The sequence below is a fragment of the Gymnoscopelus microlampas genome (assembly GCF_963454915.1).
Source record: "Gymnoscopelus microlampas genome assembly, chromosome: 9".
NCBI lineage: Eukaryota > Metazoa > Chordata > Actinopteri > Myctophiformes > Myctophidae > Gymnoscopelus > Gymnoscopelus microlampas.
The window spans coordinates 37,498,329-37,520,729 of NC_139946.1; the positions used below are offsets into that span (position 1 = coordinate 37,498,329).

Sequence of the window (22,401 nt, forward strand, 5' to 3'; positions counted from 1 at the left end):
TATTCAATTTATAAAGCAAACTTAAAAACAAGTGCTGTAGGAGGACTGGTGTCTTTTTTTAAGCCTGGTATTTATTTATTGTTCATTTTATATGATTTTAGTGTTGTATGTCTTATGTTTCAATTAAATCTCCTTTGATGCTCAATCATATTCCCATACGTTTGAATCCCATCATTATGAAATTGGACGTATGATGACAGTGTATTGATGAGTAGCCGGTAGAGCGGCCATCCGGCCACTCTACCCCTGAGCCACTGCCGCCTCGTTGGTTGGTTCAAAGTGTCCATATTGGTGTAGCTAGCATGGCTTTTCGGCTCTTCTAATGACATTTCTATTTATTTTAGCAGAAGTAAGCATCACACATGGACTAATCTCAACTACATTAAAGCATGCATTTCACGGAATGGCAAATTAGCTTTGCTATTCATCTAGTTTTTCTTCATGCCCCATACACGTCTATATGTTTTACTCCTCTCCTCTCTCCCAGGGCAGACTCAGACACGACCACAAATGTCTACCAACCCAGACATTCCTGTCTGACAGTGACTCTTGTGTCTGTCTGAGAACAGAGCAGCTGGACGGCCACATTGTCACAACATCTAACCTCACTGACTCCTCAGTCATTTCTGTTGTCTATGTTTTAGTTGGTGTTGGGCTGACTACTCACTGCAGGTTGCTATGTGCGTGTCTTTGAATCTGACAGCATTGGAGATGTTTTCAGATCACTTAAGCATGTGAGAGAGGCAGAATTTATCCCAGTGTAAAATATGTTTTGCTCTTAATTATCGGTTCATTTACAAATGTATGTGTGTGGTTACTGAGCTTGTGTAATGTAGAGGTAGTTGAGGCTAGCTTGTGTGCTTTCATGCTGTTTCATCTTTAAACAAAATTGTCTAGTACTGTTACTGTTGGGCCACAGTGTTGTGTTTTTAATGCTTCTATCTTCTTAAGAATCATTTTATTTACCAATTCAAGGAGCTGTAAGTGATATTGCACTTATTTTGCTAAAATAAATGTTAAATAACTCCAGTGTTTGTTAAGTAACAGGGGTCTCCCGGTCTCTCCAGCTCTTAAACTAAACAGAAAATAAATGTTCAGGTTGGGATACCACTTTTATCCAATCAGGAGAGAGAACTGATTAAGCATAAAGAAGCTAAATCGGAAGTGAAAATAAATGAGCAGGCAAATTTAGAACTGGAACACAGGCTATTAATTGATCTTTGTCGGGTTCCCTCTCTGATGGGCCTAGTATAGACCCCTGGGGGACTCCGGTAAACTTAGTATAAAGATATGGTGTGTAATCGATAGAAAAAAAGGCATTTTTGGGGGTGAACTATCCCTTTAAGTAGGTTAATAGTGAAAAAAATCAGACCAAATACACCTTTCCCGTCAACAACTAGCTATGTGACATAGTTGCGTGACTTGGGACCTGTACATCATAAACGGTTTTGTTTGATTCCATTGTCCCTGTCTGCCACTCAATTACAGTTTCTTTTCAGTGTTAAATATTATACCATTCAAAAGCACTAATGTATCCATTTTCATATTCAATACAACAACAATACACAGTGTCCCTTCCATTTGCCCCAGTCCAGCCACAATTTAGCCCTCTGATCGTCACAATGGGTTCATCCTGTCCCAACCCTGCTAGCACACATTATAGGCACTCGGAGTAGAAGAATCAAATGGCTTTATGCTATTATTAACACAATGGACACAGTTATTTTGTTCTGGCTCTCTGTAAAAACCACTCTGTAGCCACAGCAGGTAAGGGAGAGAAAGGCCTGCTGTCCCCTTCCCTCTGTACAAACAGGAAGAGAGTTAGGGAGGGATGGAGAATGAATGAGAGAATGAAAGAGAAGGGGCACTGTGAAAAATAGATGGGCAAAAGAAAGGGAACATAAAAAGAGGCCCTGGAACAGGTAAAGGAAGTGCAGGACAGAGTGAATTCCTCTCTGGTACTCATTCATACCTGGTGTTTGTATGGGACCACAAACAACATTCAAAGTTCCCCCCCATCCATTGCTTCTGCTTTAGAGGGTTTTCTTTTCTTTTACTATGTTGTCTAACTAATGACCCCCTGGCTCTCCATCTCTGCCTGTCTCTCCTCCAGGATGAACGTGAAGCGAGGGAGACGGTGAAGCGAGAACAAGACGAAGCGTACCGCGTGTCTCTAGAGGCAGACCGCAAGAAGGTACTGCACAAAATCCTACTTTAGTTTATAACGTGCGTACATGTACATATGTTGATTTGAGTTCAGTAGTTTTATTTTTTGTCACACTAACCATCCCGTTAATGGAACTATGATCGCTATAAGTTGCTACTGTTATGGCATTATTACAGTAGCTGCAATCCTCCCCTTGACATTTTGATTATACAAATTCCCCTATGGCTGTTGGCTTATTTAACTCCACATTTAACCTCTGCCATGTCACTGCACACAGTAAAATCCTCAGCATTCATGTATCCATTTGTTACTCGGTTACATTTGACTGTGTTGCTGAAATGAGTATTTTTTTTTCTATTTCAGAGAGAAGTCCAGGAGCGAGAGGAGGCTGAGCAGGTTCGTCAGGAACGGGAGAAAAAAGAGGCGGAGGACGAGAAGGAGGTGAGCACCAAAAATGGCACAGATTTTCCACCCAAATGAGGGATTTGAGTTCAATTGGCAAAGGGGTTTCCTCAAACTGCAGTACATCCACTGACTGTTTTGTTTGCGATCTTTGGATTTGATATGGATGTCTTTATTTGTTAATGTGGTATGTTAAAAGGTTGAAGTTGCAAAAAGAAAAAAAGAAGGGAAAAAAACGTGCCATTTTAGCATTTGACACTGATGTCACCTGCAATACATGTTCTAGCAGGGATTTAGTGTCCAAAAAAACTGGCCAAACAAATATATCGTTGCTGTCGGGCAGAAACCTTGTATCTCCATATTTCAACTTATTGTATTTTTTCTGTTAATGAATGCCCTACTTCGTCATGCTACAGTGTCACACAAAAGTAGCAAAAAATATTCAATCTACAAGCTCACAATGTGCAGCATAGCAATCTGACACGTTGTGAACTTGTAAATCGGCAATTCTTCTATTTTATTCCTGAAAATTAATCATTTTAGACATATGACAGGGTCCCCACGGTCGTGAAATTCCTGGAAATATTTTGAAATTAAAAAAAAAAAAATCCACTACTGGAAAAGGTTTGGAATTGATCAAACTTCATCAAAGGTCCTGGAATTTATCAAGGGTCCTGGAAAAATATTTGGCTATTCATTGTTTTTGGCTATTGATTTTTTTAATACAAAACCTTTTCATAAACATGTATAACATTACACGAAATATGTAACATAAGTAGTTTTTCGCCGAGCTGTGTAACACCCCATCCGCACTAACAGCGATGCGACGTGACGCGAGCGGGCGATGAAATCTCATTAAAATACATGTTTTTGAATGAGACCGTCCTGACCTTCCGCAAGCGACAACGAACCGTGCAACAACGTCGTCCACCCCTCCTATTTTCGCTCGCAGGCTCTATTTGAGCGAGGTTTCGCGGCTGTGCCCCACCCCCAAACACTTTTTATTGTTTTTTATTTATTTATTTTGCTACACTGCCTATCTTTGGGCATTGTACATAGGAGTAAGAGACACATTATTGCGCTGAATGATTGTTATATAGGCCTGGAAATTGGGCTAAATATTCTGGAAAAGTTTTGGAAAAGTTTTGGAAATTCATTACTAAAAATGTGTGGGGACCCTGAGTATGAGGTTTCCACTCGACAGCAACAATATAATATTTCCAAGTGCATTTACAATAAAGGCTAATATTAAATAAGTTTGGTCATCACACACAAGCCTCTCAATGTCTGCTCTCGCACAATCGTTTGTTATATTGATAGCACGTAATGAATTCACTGTGTGGTATTCCTAATTTCACAGTTTCACATATTTAAAGTACAAAACAATTGGTGAACAGGAGACCGAAATGGAACCGTGGGAGATCTGGAAGGCCCAAAACGTTGGTGGTCTATGTGTTCCAATATTACAAATGGAAATAAATGGACCTGCACATTGTTATTGTTGTACATTCTTATGGTCCGTAAACACCAGGAGCGATGCGTAATATCACTTGTCATTTTGGCATAATATTCATATTCTGTGTCGAAGTACTCATAACATAATAATAAACAGCAGTTTAAAGTAATGCAAATTTAAATGGCATGAAATAAACACTCCTGGTATGTACAGACCTTTACAGGTTAAACATTTTCTGGGCATCTCCTGGAACCCCTTCAAGGACCCCTGGGGGTTCCTGGACCCCACGTTGAGAACCAGTGCTCCATCATATCTCTATCTCTAACTGTGATGACAGATAGAGAGGAGCATGCATGCTCCACAATAACAAAAAGGAAATTAAACGTGAGAAACATGATCTGTGAAAGTAATTGAAAATGACTGTTTGCTGAAAGTGACTCACTGCTTATGAACGTGCTGTAAGACCCGGCAACACATTGTGCAGTTAATCTTTTTTGTCATACTGTCACTTCAGAATAAAGAGCCAATTAATGTATTCTGCTGAATGTGAAGCCTAGGTTAATATACATGCACAACCTCTGCACAACACTGAAGGTTGTCAATGCTGTGAGGCCTGTCTCTGTTAATCTCAGAATACATAAACACACACAAGTTATTGTTCCATTTAAATACCCTATATTGGAACAGCGCACAGCCTCCTATTGAAACTTAAATGAACAAAAGACTTGCACAATGCATATACACATGCAAAGACATACACATGCATGCATCCATGCACACACACACGGTTAAGTAAATACACATTCAGTCAAAGAAAAACAATAATTGTATGTGAATAGGAGGCAAACACCCACGTGTACAAGAAAACAATGAGTGTGTGCGGTGATGGAACCGGCATTGTAATATATTCTGTACTAATACAGTGTAGTCTGAGCTGATTGCTGTTTATTCAGCAGCAATGAGCCTCTGAGGGGTGCAGAGGGGTATCAGGTGACCCAGGTAGCTCAGATGATTTGTCACTTAAGTTAAACAGATGATAACAAAAGACCCCCCAGGCAAGCCCTCCTTAATTATATCACTACAGTCTACTAACCGAACTCTTTGTGTGTGTGTGCTCGTGCATGCGTGCGTGTGTGTATGTTTTAAACAATGCAATGTGCACTATGGCCTCATAATTATGTCATTGCTCAATAGGCAGGCCTCATGGTCTGTTTTCCTCTGAGCCAACAGACTACTGTTCTGCTACAGTCAAAATGTTCACTGATGCAACACCCTTTAGAATAGAGATGCACGGATGGGCTTTTGCGTCACCCGAACCCAAGAGTACGCGTTCATTATCCATCCGCCATCCGACCGCATTAATTATATCATCCGATTTATGGCAAAAGCACGTGTAGTAGGCGGCTAATTTGTGCCTGATGGAAAATGACGTAATATTAAAATACTACAAACACACGCACTTCGTGCTTTTTAAAAGCTATAAAAGGCCTATAGATAGATGTCATTAATTCACCCGCGGTTTAGCCAATATGAATTAATAATTATATTTGATTGATCCAAATCCACCCAATCTGCGGTTATCCGCGGCTAAAACCGTGATCCGCCCATCTCTACTATAAAAGTGTGGGCAGTTGGCATGTGCTGATCAATTTAGGCTCTGGTTCTCAATTATTTCTGCTTTACAAGCCATTTGGACATTTGTAGTTGTATTTATTCCAGAGTTACATTTGGCTGCTGAATTGGTGAAACTTGCTGATTTAATTTTGGCATCTACTGGCCCCCCGTGGCAAATGATTAGCTTCCTGCCCAGGCTGCTGGTGATCTGTACATGCCTGGTATCTTAAACTATGGAGTCAGGTCATAGATTCCACTGCCTTATTACAACATCACAAGCCGCTGTGCATGTATGTTTCAATTGCTTTAACTGGCTGGGATCCCAAGATTACAACTAAATATTTCATCCCTTTGCTGAAAATGTTACAGTAGACGGTTTAATTTGTGACAATTTTTAAAAAACAAATTTAAGCTGACTTTACTCATAATCTAGTATGCCACTGAAATTCCAGACACAATAAAAACATCACCACCCACCAGTGGGACGACTAAGCCAGTGGGAATGCTCTCTGTGATTTTGTGCCTTTGTGCAAAGGAGAGGGAGATGAAAGTAGCAGAAAAGGTGAACTGAGGCGTGTGTGTGTGTGTGTGTGTGTGTGTGTGTGTGGGTGGGTTGACATCATTATTTACCACTTTCAGGGGGTCTTAGCATACAGCAGTGTGGCTGTCAGGTGCAGCTCTCTCTCTCCCTCCCACCCACTCATCTGTTTGCTTTCTGCGGTTACCTGAGCAGAGCGGGAGAGGAGGATGAATGGAGGGAGTAATGCATGGACGCTCCGTACTCGTCTTTGTGTGTGGAACAGCATGGGCTACAGACCAGGCCTGGCGTGTGTCCTGTGGTTTCTTTGGGGGACGCCTGTGCGTGTTTGTCTGTCCATACCTATATGTGTGTGTGTGTGTGTCTGTTTGTCTCTCATGCGGTTGCATGTCCACCCACTGCACGTGTATGTGTGTGGCTGTCTGTCCCTGGTGGGGGCCCTTTAAACCCAGTCAGCATCAGCTCTTATACCTAAGGGAGCCGGGACGGTGGAGCGGCACGCGCCCTGCCCTGCCCACCCCAACACCAGAACCTGCTAATGAGCTACTGTTGTACACTCTTATGAAATATAATTGCATTATGGTGTGTAAATAAAGCCGGGGCGTGTTGTCACAGCATATGTTCCCCGGCAGGCCCAACAGGAACAACAAGCGGGGAGGGGAAGGCCAGGAGAGGGAGGCTCCAGGGAGAGGCTGAAGCCTGCTCAGGAGAGTTGATTAGCTTCGATGCGGTACATGACTATTAATGGTTATATTTTGTACCAGCTAGCCTCTTTTACAGCATAGTGGTGTGTATACATGCAGTACACCATACAGTATTATGGTGGATGGAGTTGCTGTAGAACATTCATTCATTGCTAGACCTATCCTTGATGATAATTGAATTGATAATTCATGGTTGGAAAACAAATGACTGGTTTGAGTGTCTATGAAGTACACAGCAAAATCCTGTGTCCATTTAACTGTGTGAAAGTGTAGAAATATGTACCTAATGGTCGACGTTTGCACTTGGATTTTGATGTGTAAGCTTAACACATTCACTGCCAGGGGTTTTCTAAAACGGGCTGTAGCTTCTGCCAGCATTTTTAAGCATTCTGACTAATATTTCAAGAACCACAGAATATATCTCCAGTATGATCGATCCCCTGATCATCCCGTGTGGAAAAAAATGTCATTGCGGCCTCCCGTTCGTGTTATACGCCGTTGAAAATAGCATGTTTCGCCAAAGTAAAACCTAGGAGCCGAGATGCAGAATATTTCCCAAATACTTTAACCAGGAAGTGAATGGAGGGAGTAAATCTTTGGATCGCGTTATCTCCTGGTTCTGTGTGAAAAACGAACCATTTTTTAAATGACAGAGATCTCATCTCATCTATGGCAGTGAACGGGTGGATTTTAAATGACGGAGATCTCCGTCAATAAATAGCCTAAATCTCCAAATGAGCACCATCGTCGTCATGAGAGGAACATTTGGCACTAGGAGTAGAGTGTGTTCTGTTTCAACAGGATCATTCACTTTCAGGCAACCTTTTGGGCAATATCAGGCAATAGGGAACAGGGTGAGGCAACTAATTAAATCATGTTTCTCAGGACAACCACGAGACCCTATAATCAGTGCTGGGCAATAGCCCGTCAATGACTTTTATGGCCAACCTTTTTCTCTGTTTCTCCTATACCTTTTACAAACGAGAAGAAATGTGGCCTGACACATTTGATGGCTTTTGTTATGAATGGGATGTGGTCAGTGAAAAGGTCTTAAGAAAACTGTTTAAAAAAATACAACTTATTGACTTAACATACAGTACGTAGCTCCATATAACTGTATTGTCTTTGTCCTGTCCCCCTTTTCGCAGGCTATCCGCTTGTCACTGGAACAGGCCCTACCGCCAGAGCCCATTGAGGAGCAAGGAGAGCCGATCAGCAAGCTGCGTATCCGCACGCCGAGCGGCCAGTTCCTTGAAAGGCGTTTCCTGGGCAGCTGTAAGCTGCAGGTCCTCTTTGACTATGTGGCGTCCAAGGGATTCCCCTTCGATGAGTTCAAAATACTCACCACCTTCCCTCGTAGAAATGTAGGTCGTACACACTCACTCACACACACACACACACACACACACACGATATTCACATATTTTTGTGGAGAGTAATGTCTCCCAACTTGGCATGTAAGCTTATACCATAATTTGGAACCTCAGAAAGAGACCCCATGCTCAAATGCCTATATCAGCGCGGGTGCTCTCATTGGGGGTTTCCTGAACCACAGCGGCCTGCAGGAGATCGGGGATACACATCCCCCACACCAGCCACTATACATTAATGTTTACACATTAATCGGTAGTAAAAACTATCACTCCATCCATAAATGTTCAGGAAATTTGTGAAACCCGCCATTCCAGCCTTTCTTTCCTAAACATGGTTGGGCACAACGCCCTCATTTTGCAAAACAGCAGCGCACATCTCCAGGAGGGTGCACCGCAGGGATGGAGTAGCTAATTTCCTCGATGATGCGTTAAATAATTACTAAAAACTATTCCAGTCATGACAAACATTTGGTTTCATGACAAAGATAAGCCTAGCCCTTCACTGAATACGCTGGCAAACACTGAAGGAATGCAGGTGGTGGCCAAATAATACGCACAGGTCACGGTGGAAAGTCTTCAGGGCTGCTTCACTGTTTCGAGCAATGGGAAAGTGTCAGACATTATTCTGTGTTATATATATATATATATATATATATACATATATATGTATGTGTGTGTGTGTGTGTGTGTGTATATATATATATATATATATATATATATATATATGTATGTATGTATGTATGTATGTATGTATGTATGTATATATATATACATACATATATATGTATGTATGTATGTGTGTGTGTATACTGTGTGTATATATATATATATATATATATATATATATATATATATATATGTTTTTCATATATATATATATATGAAAAACAATAGGGGGGTGGTGATTGTTGAAATTGTCACTGACAGACAATAGGTTCAAATCCTCCACGGTGTCTCCGGCTTTGCTTGGTGTAAGCCAGGCGTGGAGGGTGATCTCTGTCGCTGTACTTGGGACTCCTATAGGATGGCCAGGGTACCTGTTCATTGGGAAGAATAGCGTATTCCTCCACGTGTTGCGTCCTCTGTGTTGTGTCCACCTGGTGAAAAGAAACAGCTAGACCCCTAACGTGTATCGGAAGGCACACGTGCTCGTCTACACCCTCGCTAACAAACCAATCAGTAGGGGTCAGCTGCAACAAGGGACTAAAGTATAAGGGGAAGTGGGAATTGGCAGAAGCCAAGGACTCCTTTTTTTCTTTTTTTTTTTAAAGCTGTGGTGCCCGGGTGCCTGTGTCTCTCGCTGACAAAGCGATAGCCTACTTTGCAAACTCCATTGTTGGAATTGGCAATTTTATAATTGCCTTAGATATCGAGCAAAAAACAAGCCTGAGCCTGTCATGCAACTCTAATTCAGCGGGGTATGCAGAGAATACCCTATGCACTTATACAATTCAAATGCTAACTTTTGGTTGACTGGTGATGATAACATACTTGACACATGGAAGAAACAATCAGACTTGACAGAAATCTTTTCAGAATTAGTTTTCTTTCTTTTTTTTAACCACGTTATAGCCCAACTGTTTCTTATTTCTATTTTATTTGTTTGTACAATGTAGTAACTTTCTTAGCTTTTGTTTCTGGCATATTTGTGGTAGTGCCTATTTGTGGGTTTGTAGGTTTCCTCACACCTGTGTCTGGGTTAGCCTGGGACCAGACGAATCTTCCAGTGCAAAAAAAAAAATGCCCTCTGCAATTTGGGTCTGGCACCGCTCCGTTGTGTATCCATTTCCTGCTCCCGAAGTCTGGGGTGACCAATCAGGGCCCAGTATTCAAAAAAACGTCCTCATAGAAGCACCAGACTCATATCCACGCCGTGATAGAGTCTGGCTACGCGAGGCTATGTCTGGGTGTGTTAAGCCAGCTGCAAAACCACCCACCAGCATGGATGTATTAAGTGAATATTAATTAGTAGTATCAGCCCGTTGTGTATACAGTAAACTATGTCTATGATGGGATCATGGGATACAGTTGTCAGCACTAACATCAGTATTCTCTATGGCTCTTCTGTTTGTATCCAGGCAGCAGGCAGCCAGCTATAACTGTCATTAGAGGGCTTGGTCACTGGGATCTGTGGTAGCTAGCTAATGAGCACTGTTCTAACTCACTGCTTAACCCATTGAGACCTGAAGCCGATTCTACATGTCTCCTAAAGCTCAACAGTATTCTGAAAAACGCATGTTTCTATAACAGTGGTGCTCAATCTTTTTCATGTCAAGGCCCCCCATAATTATATGTATTTGGCCGTGGACCCCCATCAAAATATTTTGTTCCAGGGACCCCCAGAAGCAACGATTTGAGTTAAAAATGTTCGCTTTAAAAATATATATATTCAAAGATTTGCACACATTTTCACGATTTTTCAAAAATAGCAGATCTACAAGCTCGTAGCGCGGCACTCGGTGCCGCGCTATGAGCTTGTAGATCTTCTATTTTTTAATATCCCAAAGTGTAAAATAATGCTTTTTAGCTCAAATCTAAAAATGACACAGTTCCAGGTCTCAATGGGTTAATTAGCTGTGGTGCTGGAAACAAAAGTGAGATTTCCATTAATCAAGAATGGAGGGTGGTGATAGGGTAGAGGTCTGTTAGTGTGTGTAGATGTACTGTATGTGTGTGTGTGTGTGTGTGTGTAGATGTACTGTATGTGTGTGTGTGTGTAGATGTACTGTATGTGTGTGTGTGTGTGTGTGTGTGTGTAGATGTACTGTATGTGTGTATGTGTGGGCATGCCCAGGCAGTGTGCCATCCTCATCTGCAGGGACCGCTGGGGCACAAACACCTCAAACTAACGCACGTTTACGCGTGGCTCACACACTTCATCTCGCCACAATCGCACACTTCAAACACATGCGCAAACATTTTCGAGCAAACACGTGCCACGCTCACAACTTTGTCACTTAACCCATTAAGACCTGGAACTGTGTCATTTTTAGATTTGAGCTAAAAAGCATTATTTTACACTTTGGGCTATTCAAAAATAGCAGATATACAATCTCATAGCGCGGCACCGAGTGCCGCACTATGAGCTTGTAGATCTGCTATTTTTGAAAAATCATGAAAATGTGTGCAAACCTTCTGAATATATATATTTTTAAAGCGAACATTTTTAACTCAAATCTTTGCTTCTGGGGGGTCGCTGTAACAAAATATTTTGATGGGGGTCCTCGGCCAAATACATATCATTTTGGGGGTCCTTGCCATGAAAAAGTTTGAGCACCACTGATATAGAAACATACTTTTTTCAGAATACTGTTGAGATTTAGGAGACGTGTAGAATCGGCTTCAGGTCTCAATGGGTTAAAGGATTCACAGTTGTCTCTTTTATAATCAAGAGTAAACATGTGTTTCAGACACAGGATAAAGATGTGTCTGCATCTCGGATGAAACTCCCAACAGAAACAGGGTGGGAGGATTAGGAAGAGGAGAGACGATGGAGATCGTGCCAAAATGGAGGAAAGAGAACCCAGTGACTAGAGAGAGAGAGAGATAATTTTATTAAAAAGTAGATGATGGGGAAATGATTAACCCATTAAGACCTGGAACTGTGTCATTTTTTGATTTGAGCTAAAAAGCATTATTTTACACTTTGGCTATTCAAAAATAGCAGATCTACAAGCTCATAGCGCGGCACCGAGTGCCGCGCTATGAGCTTGTAGATCTGCTATTTTTGAAAAATCGTGAAAATGTGTGCAAATCTTCTGAATATATATATATTTTTAAAGCAAACATTTTTAACTCAAATCTTTGCTTCTGGGGGTCCCTGGAACAAAATATTTTGATGGGGGTCCGCGGCCGAATGCATATAATTTTGGGGGTCCTTGACATGAAAAAGATTGAGCACCACTGATATAGAAACATACGTTTTTCAGAATACTCTTGAGATTTAGGAGACGTGTAGAATCGGCTTCAGGTCTCAATGGGTTAAAAAAAAAGGATATTTTGGGAGCAAGACGAGGGAGGAAATCAGAACAGTGGTAGGTGCCAATGTGAGTCTGAGAACACAGGCCCAAGTCTAATCCTGCAGCTCTGTGTTGTAATTAAATGAGAGGGTGTGTGCAGAGAGCCTCTGTCCCGGCCAGACGCTCATCACTGTTGCTCTGCCAGGATCAGAGGATAGAAGGATAGACCACTATTGCATTTGTAATGCGCCACAACTGTTGAAACCTTCTTTCACCCTCTTCCCAGTTCTGCTTGCCTTTGTGCCGTGTCATTCTCTCTCTCTCTCTCTGTGTTGCATCCACCAAACCATAGCCATCAAAACGGACGGTGTCCTCCTTCCTATGTCAAAGACATTTCTCCTGCAAAGGTTGTTACGTAATGTATGAGAAGAGATGAAAGTTAGCAGGCGTGAGACTATGTGTGCGTGAACGAGAGGCTGGACAGGGGAACAGAGAGACAGAGTCCTGCAACGGGCCAGGTACCCGCAGATACCCGACGGGTACCTGTGTTTGACGGGTGAAAAACGGGTGGAAAATATACTTTTTTAAGTTCACAGGGACGGGCGATTTTTATACAGTCACGGGTGACGGGTCAGTGGGTGCCATCGAACAAAGCTTCGAATATTAAAACTATCGGGGTCCGCCCTACTTGTTTCAGTGCATTTGTGCCATGTTCCTCTTTATTTCTATACTTTAAACAGAAATAGGCAGTAATGGACCGCGTGTGTGTGTGTGTGTGTGTGTCCGTCCCACCATTTTCTTTGCCCAGAAAGAACAGAGGAACCTAAGCAGATGATGTCCTCAGGCAGTCTGTTTGGCTCCTTCATGTATCTGATGTGGGTTTATTAGTCTCCAATTTCTGGATTCAGTCTCTTCCACAACATTTGGTATAGTGGCTTAGCTCCCCTATTACAGCAGGCCTTACACTGGCATTATTTGTATCAGGCTTAGCCACCCTCCGGAAATAAACTATGTTATGTTATAACTAACAGACATACTGTAGTGCATGTTCATCCACTGTAGTATCCAGGTGCAGGACAAACGAAAGATAACAAAGAAAACAATGAAGTCCACACTTTGCTAATATGCTCCCACTTTCAACATTTCAATCATTTCTGGAACTTAAAACTTCCTGATGAAGACGAGACATGATCGAAACATTGAACTTGAAATAAATATTGGAAGCATATTAGCAGTTTGCGGACATTATATTTGCATTTTTGTCGATAGAAATGTCAATTTGATTTTTCTTTGTTACTTTCTATGGCTGTCTCTAACTTAACACATTGGCTGCCAGCTTTTTTAATTTTTCCCTACAGTAGGCTGCCAGACTTTTTCAATGAGAAAAAAAAAGCACTTAGGAGCCGAGATACATAATTTTTAAGTTACAAGGAAGTGTCTGGGAGTCTAAATCTTCGGTAAATCATATCTCCTTGGTCTTTGGGTTTAAAAAAAAAAAAAAAAAAAACTTTTATTTTGAAAAAAATTTTTTGTTGAAAGAACGCAGATCTGCGTCCTTGGCAGCCAACGGGCTTTTGCGCAAATGAACGCAGATCTGCGTTCTTGGCAGCCAATGTGTTAAAAGAGGGGACATTTATTTTGGTATTCAGTCATGAGTCATTAGCACTGGATGATCTGATACCAGCGTACTACTTCTACTTCCTGTTAACGTTTACCTCTGCAGGCTAGTTTTGGAATCATGTTTAGACAGTTGTTCTACTCACTAATCGGCTCCTTTGGCCCACTGCTTATAGACACCCAAATACTGTCTAGCCAATCTTTTATTTATTTGTCCTACTGTGATACTGTACTCTCTCCCTGCTCTCACGTTCTCTTAATCCATCTTCCAGCTCCATCTCGGTTAATGTTTGAACCTTGTTGAGTTGGTCTGAATGGCTCCCAGACAAAACTAAAGAGGTAGATCAAATAAACAGCTCTACAGAACAAGCTGTATGTTTTTTATTGAAATCTATTTTACATCTGTTCTAGAGGCAGTCTGAGAGAGTCATGTTCACATGTACTAATAGATGTACTAATACAGTTTATTGTTAAAGTAGTTCAATTCATACTCACTTCCTCGCGGTATATCCTGTCCAGGTATCACTTTGTGTGTGTTGCAGATGTAGTTTCATACAGTTCTATGGCACCCTGCCCCATTTCTGAACAGGAACTCTGTGTGTGTGTGTGTGTGTGTGTGCGACTGTATGCATGCACAAGTGCAATCCGTGCTTGCATGTACTTCATCCTACATCAAGTACTTCATAGACCTTATGAAGTTTGAACACACTTTCTCTGGGTATCAGAGAGCTCCCCAGCCTTAACCCCTCCCAATATCCAACGTTCCCTCTCCCCTCATCTCCCCCCTGTTTATTTCTCATCTTGGCTCCATGCCTCACTCTCTCCTGCTCGAGCTGTCCCACATCTCTCCAAATTCTCTCTCTCTCTCTCTCTCTCTCTCTCTCTCTACTTTGTGCTTAACTGTTCGCCCACTCCCTCTCATTTGGCCCTGTACTCCCTTCATCCTTTTCTCCTTGTTTCCTCCCCACCTGCCGAAACCTTGTTTTTTTTCTTTACTCCTGGCACTGGCTTTGTCCCCTTTACCCCCCCCCCCCCCCCTTTCTTTGATGCACCGCGTTCAGTTCAGTTCTGTTCACGCCCCTGCGCTACGTGTTGTCATCACTTCTGGCACCAGATAATGATCTCCCACTGCTTTTGTAATTGGCCAAATAAACACTTGACAACACTAGTTTAAAACAGACAAGTTATTTGGTTTTAATTAACATAGTAGGGCCCAGTAATGGCTTCATTAAAAATGCGTTATTTCAGCTGCACGTTTGATTATGTTGGAAAGCAGACATCTTGAGGGCCCCATGTTTATTTTCCCCTTTCTTTATCTTTCTTCCTTTCTTTGCCTGGCGAAGCCCTCCCCCCATTATCGTTGTTTTATTCATTTGGATGAAGGGATTTGCAATTTGAGTGTTTATTTGAAACTCCACCCTAAGTGCTAACTACCTGAATTACCTTAATTATAATATCTGCCTCTTAATGATGGGTACATTGATATTGATTGATATGAATCTACACTTTTATTGTGAAATGTGATGATAGATGATAGATGGTACAATACTAACCAATATACACACATTTTCATTCAATTCATAAGAGAATATTAGATAATACATCCAAGACTTAAATGAATACCATCTGTCCATAATTTGGATCCAGGTTTCAACATTTAATTTGATTGTGATGTGTTGGTAATCACTGTGTCATGGTTTATGACTATATCATTTTGTTGTAGTTACTTAAATCACATGGAGTTGTTCAATGGTAGATCCACCTTACCACAAATTCTTGCTCTCAAAAGTACAATTGAGCAACTGCGGGTCTCCAAGAGGGAAGCTACTATTTGTTTTGAAAACGTCGCCAAAGCGCTTGATAGCGTCAATAAAGAAGTCATGATGCATATTCATTTGCACTATCATGGTAGTCCACAGGAGAGCTATAGTGGTGATGTATGAAAAAATCACACCCTGTGTGAAGAGAGTGGTGCCTTTGATGAGCCCCGTATTGACCCCCGTATTGATATGTCATCAATGTTTGTTTATTGGACATACATATATACGGACGGACACACAGACAAAGTCAGATATAGGAGTGGTTGGCACCACTCCAAAATGTCTTGTTTAGTACTATCCTATATTCAAATTGGTTAATGGGAGGGCCGGACGGCGGGCGGACCACGGCCACAGCACTATGACCGATATGCCCATATATAGGCATGTCACTATGACTCAGACATGACCATAAACAAACCCGATACGGCCATATATAAGCACATATGGAGACCCGGTTTGACCAGAGCCACAGATCCGACTGCTATGCCCATATATGGTCACCATATGGTATATGGTGCATATATGGGACAGACCGACTTCAAACTCAGTGCACACTGTTAGCCGCAGTTGCCGCGGATAACCGCAGTTTGGACGGATTTGGGTCAATCAAATATAATTATTAATTAATATTGGATAAACCGCGGGTGAAATAATGCGGGAATTAAATGAATCACATGTATTTACAGTATAGGCCCATTATAGCTTTTATAAATCACACCCAGTGTGAAGTGAGCGGTGTTATTTAGAAACAACAGTGGTCATCACAGTGATGGAAGCTCACTTAAAAAAAATGTTTTTTTTTAAAGTGCGTGGTGATATTTATAGGTCAATCACAGTACCGAGCAAAAGGGTGAGAATAGAGTCAGCCAATCACAGTACAGCGAAAGACAATTTTTCACGACGGTCTTTTCACGACGGTCCCAAACCCACTTATAGGAGCGGCTATACCGCTCAAAAAGCACAAAATCGCGGCGTTTGTGCGTTAGTATTAAAGTATTTTAATATTACGTAATTTTCCATCAGGCACAAATTAGCCGCCTACTACACGTGCTTTTGCCGGCATGGGGTCCTTTAACGTCCAAACAACAACACAGTGGACTAAGGGCAGCTATGGTGAGAGAAACGTAACTGAGAGCAATAAAAGTCATTAACCCTGACGCCGCCGACGAGGCTTATGGATATTATGAAAAGTTGCATGTGAGAAAGTGACGGAGGGCTTGTTGTTATCATGGATGTATACAGTCACTACATCGGTGATGGCGACAGTGGTGAGTGACATTGTTTGTACAAGTACATATCCATATAGAATCCCACGTGCATCCCTACGGTTGGTGCTGATCTATAAATAGGATGATATAATCAATGTGGGTGGATGGCGAATGGATAATGAACGTGTACGCGTGGATTCGGGTGACGAAAAAGCCCATCCGCGCATCTCTAGTATGTACCAACATACAGGCACGTATGTATGTACTGTGTGTGTGTGTGTGTGTGTGTGTGTGTAAGTATGCATGGTTGTATGTGCTGATGGAGAGAATATGGCTCAGGCACAGCAGAGGAAAAACAACAGCTTTGTTTGTTGACAGATGCCTCTGTGCTTATGGTCTGTTAATTGGATAACAATGTAAACAATCACCGATGGCGCTCGTCTCCAGTGTCAGTGTGGCATCTTGTTTCTCGACTTTATTTTTCGGAGTCAGATGCTGCACCCCCCACCCCCTCCATCCTCCGTCCCAAGTGCACATACTCACTATGTACACATACACACTCACTCGGCGCCCACACCTTCCCGTACACGCACGCACACACACACACACACACACACACACACACACACGCACACACACACACGCACACACACACCTGCTCCACCCCAAAGCCTCATTTACTCCTACCTGATGCTGTGGTGTCATAACAGCCTGTCAGGTTCATTAACATGGCAGCCATTTGTGAAGCACAACTCCTGAGGTGGGGAAAGGAACTACGCAGCTGTGTTGGCAGTTTTTCCCCTCACCGTCGAGTTATAATTCTAAAGTGTATATATACACACACGCATACACTCAAAGAAATACACATGGGGTCACACACACACACACACACACACACACACACACACACACACACACACACACACATAAAGATGCATGCAATTTCATTTCTTATCATGCTATCATTGAACCGCTCCTCTCCCCCCGCAGTGCTAAGAGGCAGTTAACCCTTTAAGGCCTGAGCTTCCGATTCTACAAAATGTCTTCTAAATCCTAACAGTTTTTTGACAAAACTTATGTCGCTATGTCAGTGGTTTTCAAACTTTTTAATGTCAAGGACCCCAAAATGTATATGTATTTGGCCGCGGACCCCCATCTCAAAATATTTTGTTCCAGGGACCCCCAGAAGCAAAGATTTGAGTTACAAATGTTCCCTTTAAAAACATATATTCAAAGATTTGCACAAATTTTCTTGAATTTTCAAAAATAGCAGATCTACAAGCTCATAGCGCGGCACTCGGTGCCGCGCTATGAGCTTGTATATCTGCTATTTTTGAATAGGCAAAGTGTCAAATAATGCTTTTTTTTAGCTCAAATGAAAAAGTGACACAGATGCGTTCCAGGTCTCAATGGGTTAACTAGGTGAGGTGCGTTAGGTTGATGTGACAGCCCCTCCCTGCCGGCGCGGGGCTCCCAGCGCTCCCGTTGAGAAGTCAAGAGTCTTAGTGACACGTTGAGATGAGGATAAGGACATGAAAGAGGGAGTCTAAGACTCTGCTGCTGCTGGTGTGATATTCCCGACCACCTCTGGGGAATTGGATAGCCACCCCCCCAACCTTCTAATAGACTTGCTGTTCTTTTGTTTCTTTGCCTTTTTTTTGTTCAAACCCTAGTCTAGCATTATAATTACCTTTTTTTTGTAGTCCTATGTTATTATTGGACACATCTACACATATAGATTGTGTATAATAAGTATATTTGTTTCTTTTTGTATACTGGGTAGTGGGTATTAACCCATTGAGACCTGGGACGCATCTGTGTCACTTTTTCATTTGAGCTAAAATGCATTATTTTACACTTTGGCTATTCAAAAATAGCAGATATACAAGCTCATAGCGCGGCACCGAGTGCCGCGCTATGAGCTTGTAGATCTGCTATTTTTGAAAAATCGAGGAAATGGGTGCAAATTAATATATTTATATTCTTTTCAAACGAACATTTTTAACTCAAATCTTTGCTTCTGGGGGTCTCTGGAACAAAATATTTTGAGATGGGGGTCCGCGGCCAAATACATATCATTTTGGGGGTCCTTGGCATGAAAAAGATTGAGCACCACTGATATAGAAACATACGTTTTCAGAAAACTGTTGAGATTTAGGAGACATGTAGAATCGGCGTCAGGTCTCAATGGGTTAATATACTGTAGGAAAGACATCATTTTTTTCCGTACAATTAGCTCCAAGCTGAGACAGTCACCAGCCAGCAGACCGTAAAGCTAGGCGACGTTCTGAATCGGTTCACGGTCGGAGCTCGCGCTTCACTTCCTTCAATCGGTGACCTATCAGCTTGTCCGGGGTGTGAGTTTGACCTCTATAGCTTCCCCCTTTGACCTTTTCTGAGGCAGGTAGCAGTGCAATCCAGCAAGCTGGTTAATTATCTTAACCGGGAGGCTAGAATAGGAACTCTAATCACAGGGTCTGACACCACAGCCATAAGATAAGCCCTGGACACATCTCCATGTCACACCACCTCGCCGTCACACGGCCCATTCAGCCCAGGTGTTAGACCCGGGCCTATGTAACACAACCCCTCCGCTGATTAGCTCACATAAGCTTGTGGAGGCCCACAGGGTGGGTGGGTGTCAGCGTGTATGTGTGTGTGTGCGTGCGTGCGCGTGTGTGTGACTGTGTCAGTCTGTCCATTTTAACCCATTGAGACCTGAAGCCGATTCTACACGTCTCCTAAATCTCAACAGTATTCTGGAAAAACGTATGTTTCTATATCAGTGGTGCTCAATCTTTTTCATGTCAAGGACCCCCAAAATTATATGTATTTGGCTGCGGACCCCCATCAAAATATGTTGTTCCAGGGACCCCCCAGAATCAAAGATTTGAGTTAAAAATGTTCGCTTTAAAATATATATATATTCAAAGATTTGCGCACATTTTCACGATTTTTCAAAAATAGCAGATCTACAAGCTCACAGCGCGGCACTCGGTGCCGCGCTGTGAGCTTGTATATCTGCTATTTTTGAATAGCCCAAAGTGTAAATTAATGCTTTTTAGCTCAAATCTAAAAATGACACAGTTCCAGGTCTTAATGGGTTAACAGCGCAGGTTTTAAATGGACAGACCCCCCCCCCCCTTTACGTCAACATGGCCAACTTGATCAGCTTCGTAGTGGGTGGCATTGCATTACTCCTGTCCCTCTTTAACAGTGTGACTGTTGTATTGACACACACACAGACGTGCTGTACTACTACTGCCATTATAGGCTATGTTACTCTTTGACCCTTGTAATGCGGAAATTAGTGATTATTATCAGACAGAAAACACAAACTCTTTAGTGCCTCTCTCTCTCCCCCTCCCCCCCTCTCTCCCTCTCTCTCTCTCTAAGTTCAATGAGACTTTACCGGCCTGATGTTTTGGTCAGACAAAATATATTGCCCAAGCATGTTTAAAGACTTAAAATATGATACAAAGTAAGAAGGTGCGTAATTAGATTAATCTCTCTCTCTCTGTCTCTCTCTCTGTGTGAGACACATGCCAGGACTGTAAACCTTGGTGGTTTGTTCTGGATTGAGGCGTCCTTAAGAAAACAATCTCCGCGGAGCTCTTAGGGAAAGTGCTAGATGCTCCGATTACTACCTCCACATCCAGCCGTTCAATCACCATGTTTGAATAATACACAACACACGCAGTCTAACATAGCTGAGATTGGTGTATATGTGTGTGTGAGTGTGTGTATATGTATAACCCATTAAGACCTGGAACGCATCTGTGTCACTTTAGATTTCTTTGGCTATTCAAAAATAGCAGATATACAAGTTCATAGCGCGGCACCGAGTGCCGCGCTATGAGCTTGTAGATCTGCTATTTTTGAAAGATCTTGGAACTTTTTCTTTTTTTTTTTTGTTTCCAAAAAACTGTTAGGATTTAGAAAACATTTTAAAGAATCGCATCAGGTCTTAATGGGATAATATATATGTATGTATGTATATATATATATGTGTGTGTGTGTGTGTGTGTGTGTGTGTGTGTGTGTGTGTGTGTGTGTGTATGTACATATATACACACGCACGCACGCGCACACACACACACACGCACACGCACACGCACACACTCTCTCGGTTCTGAATGTAAGCTATTAAACCATCTGTGGGTTCTAATGTTCTCTTGAACTCCTCCTCCTCCTCCTCCCTTCTCCGTTTCCCCCTGTTCTCTCCAGATCACCCAGTTGGAGCCAGGGTCCACTCTGCTGGAGGCCAAATTGTTTCCACAGGAGACACTGTTCCTGGAAGCTAAAGAGTAGATCTGGTGGCCCTCCCCGGCGGCCAAGTGGACTGACTTGACTGACTAACTGGCTGGACAACCACACTAGTCATCTAGCATGGGCCCTACAGTCTGGGCCTATACACACACACACACACACACACACACACACACACACACACACACACGACACACACACACACACACACACACACGACACACACACACACACACACACACACACACACACACACACACACACACACACACACACACACACCTCAGACATAACAGAGACACACTGGCATGCACACAGATGTGCACGAGCATAATACCCACACAAACACAGACATGGAAGGTAAACTTCTCTGCTCTCGGCCTGTCCGTGGTACATGAATGCCTGGTGTACGCGCAATGCACAGAGAAGCAAAGACAGTATCACAAGCACACAGCCAAACACTCAATTTCCCCTCCCCACCCACCCCCCCCCCCCCCCCTCACTTTCTCTCTCTCTCTCTCTCTGTCGCTCGCTGTCTCTGCTCCCTCTTTCTTCGGACTCGTGCCCCACATTGCTGTATGATGGTTTCCTCTCATTAAGAAAAAACACCACACAGTATGATAAAAAATAATAATTAAAAGACTGAATAGACAAGATTGTTGTCACACACATGATGAAAAAAAGGACTCTTGCCACCACCCTCCACATTCAACACCAACAAGGCTGCTTTTTTAGAACATGTTTTTTTTTGTGTGTGTGTGTGTGTTTGAATAAAGAAACGCTAAAAAAGAACAAAAAAACAAACAAACAAAAAAACAAAACAAAACAAAACAAAAACAGCCAGATAAAGCCCTGTTGACCTGGAGAAGGCTGGACTACGTCATCTGTACCTGGACACCCTGCTTCTGTTTACCTTGACCTCCACCCCCCACCCCCCCCCCCTTAACGCATCCCATAGTGTTGCCCTCTGCCCGCCTATGCCCCCCGCCCATTTTATACCCCTCTTCCCACCCCTCCAGCTCTATCGGCCACAGAGACGGGGACCTGTTTTGGCCTTCTACATGGGGATAAAGTCATCTCTCTCTCTCTCTGAACCTGCCCGTGGTTTTTAACATCCGCTCCTCCACAAGCCAATCAACTGCTCCGTCGTTCAGGTTTTTTTTTTTTCCCCCCGGTTTTCTTTTTTTTTTCTTCCCCCTCTCAATTCTTTTTAAGTTTGATGCTGTATTAGTTTTAGTTTGATATACATTATATAAAATATATATGAACATTGA

The 22,401-nt window shown here is 42.4% G+C and overlaps 1 protein-coding gene across 1 annotated transcript in view; it reads left to right on the forward strand.

The window, feature by feature from the left end:
• faf1 (Fas (TNFRSF6) associated factor 1) overlaps positions 1 to 22,401 on the forward strand; it is a gene marked incomplete at its 5' end in the record, with an annotated part of 84,668 nt that extends 62,267 nt beyond the window's left edge. Inside the window, 4 exons of the mRNA XM_084066100.1 lie at positions 2,114 to 2,194; positions 2,531 to 2,608; positions 8,030 to 8,245; positions 21,086 to 22,401. Coding sequence (XP_083922226.1) covers positions 2,114 to 2,194; positions 2,531 to 2,608; positions 8,030 to 8,245; positions 21,086 to 21,169 — 459 coding nt within the window. The 3' untranslated portion in view covers positions 21,170 to 22,401. The remainder of the gene's footprint in view (positions 1 to 2,113; positions 2,195 to 2,530; positions 2,609 to 8,029; positions 8,246 to 21,085) is intronic.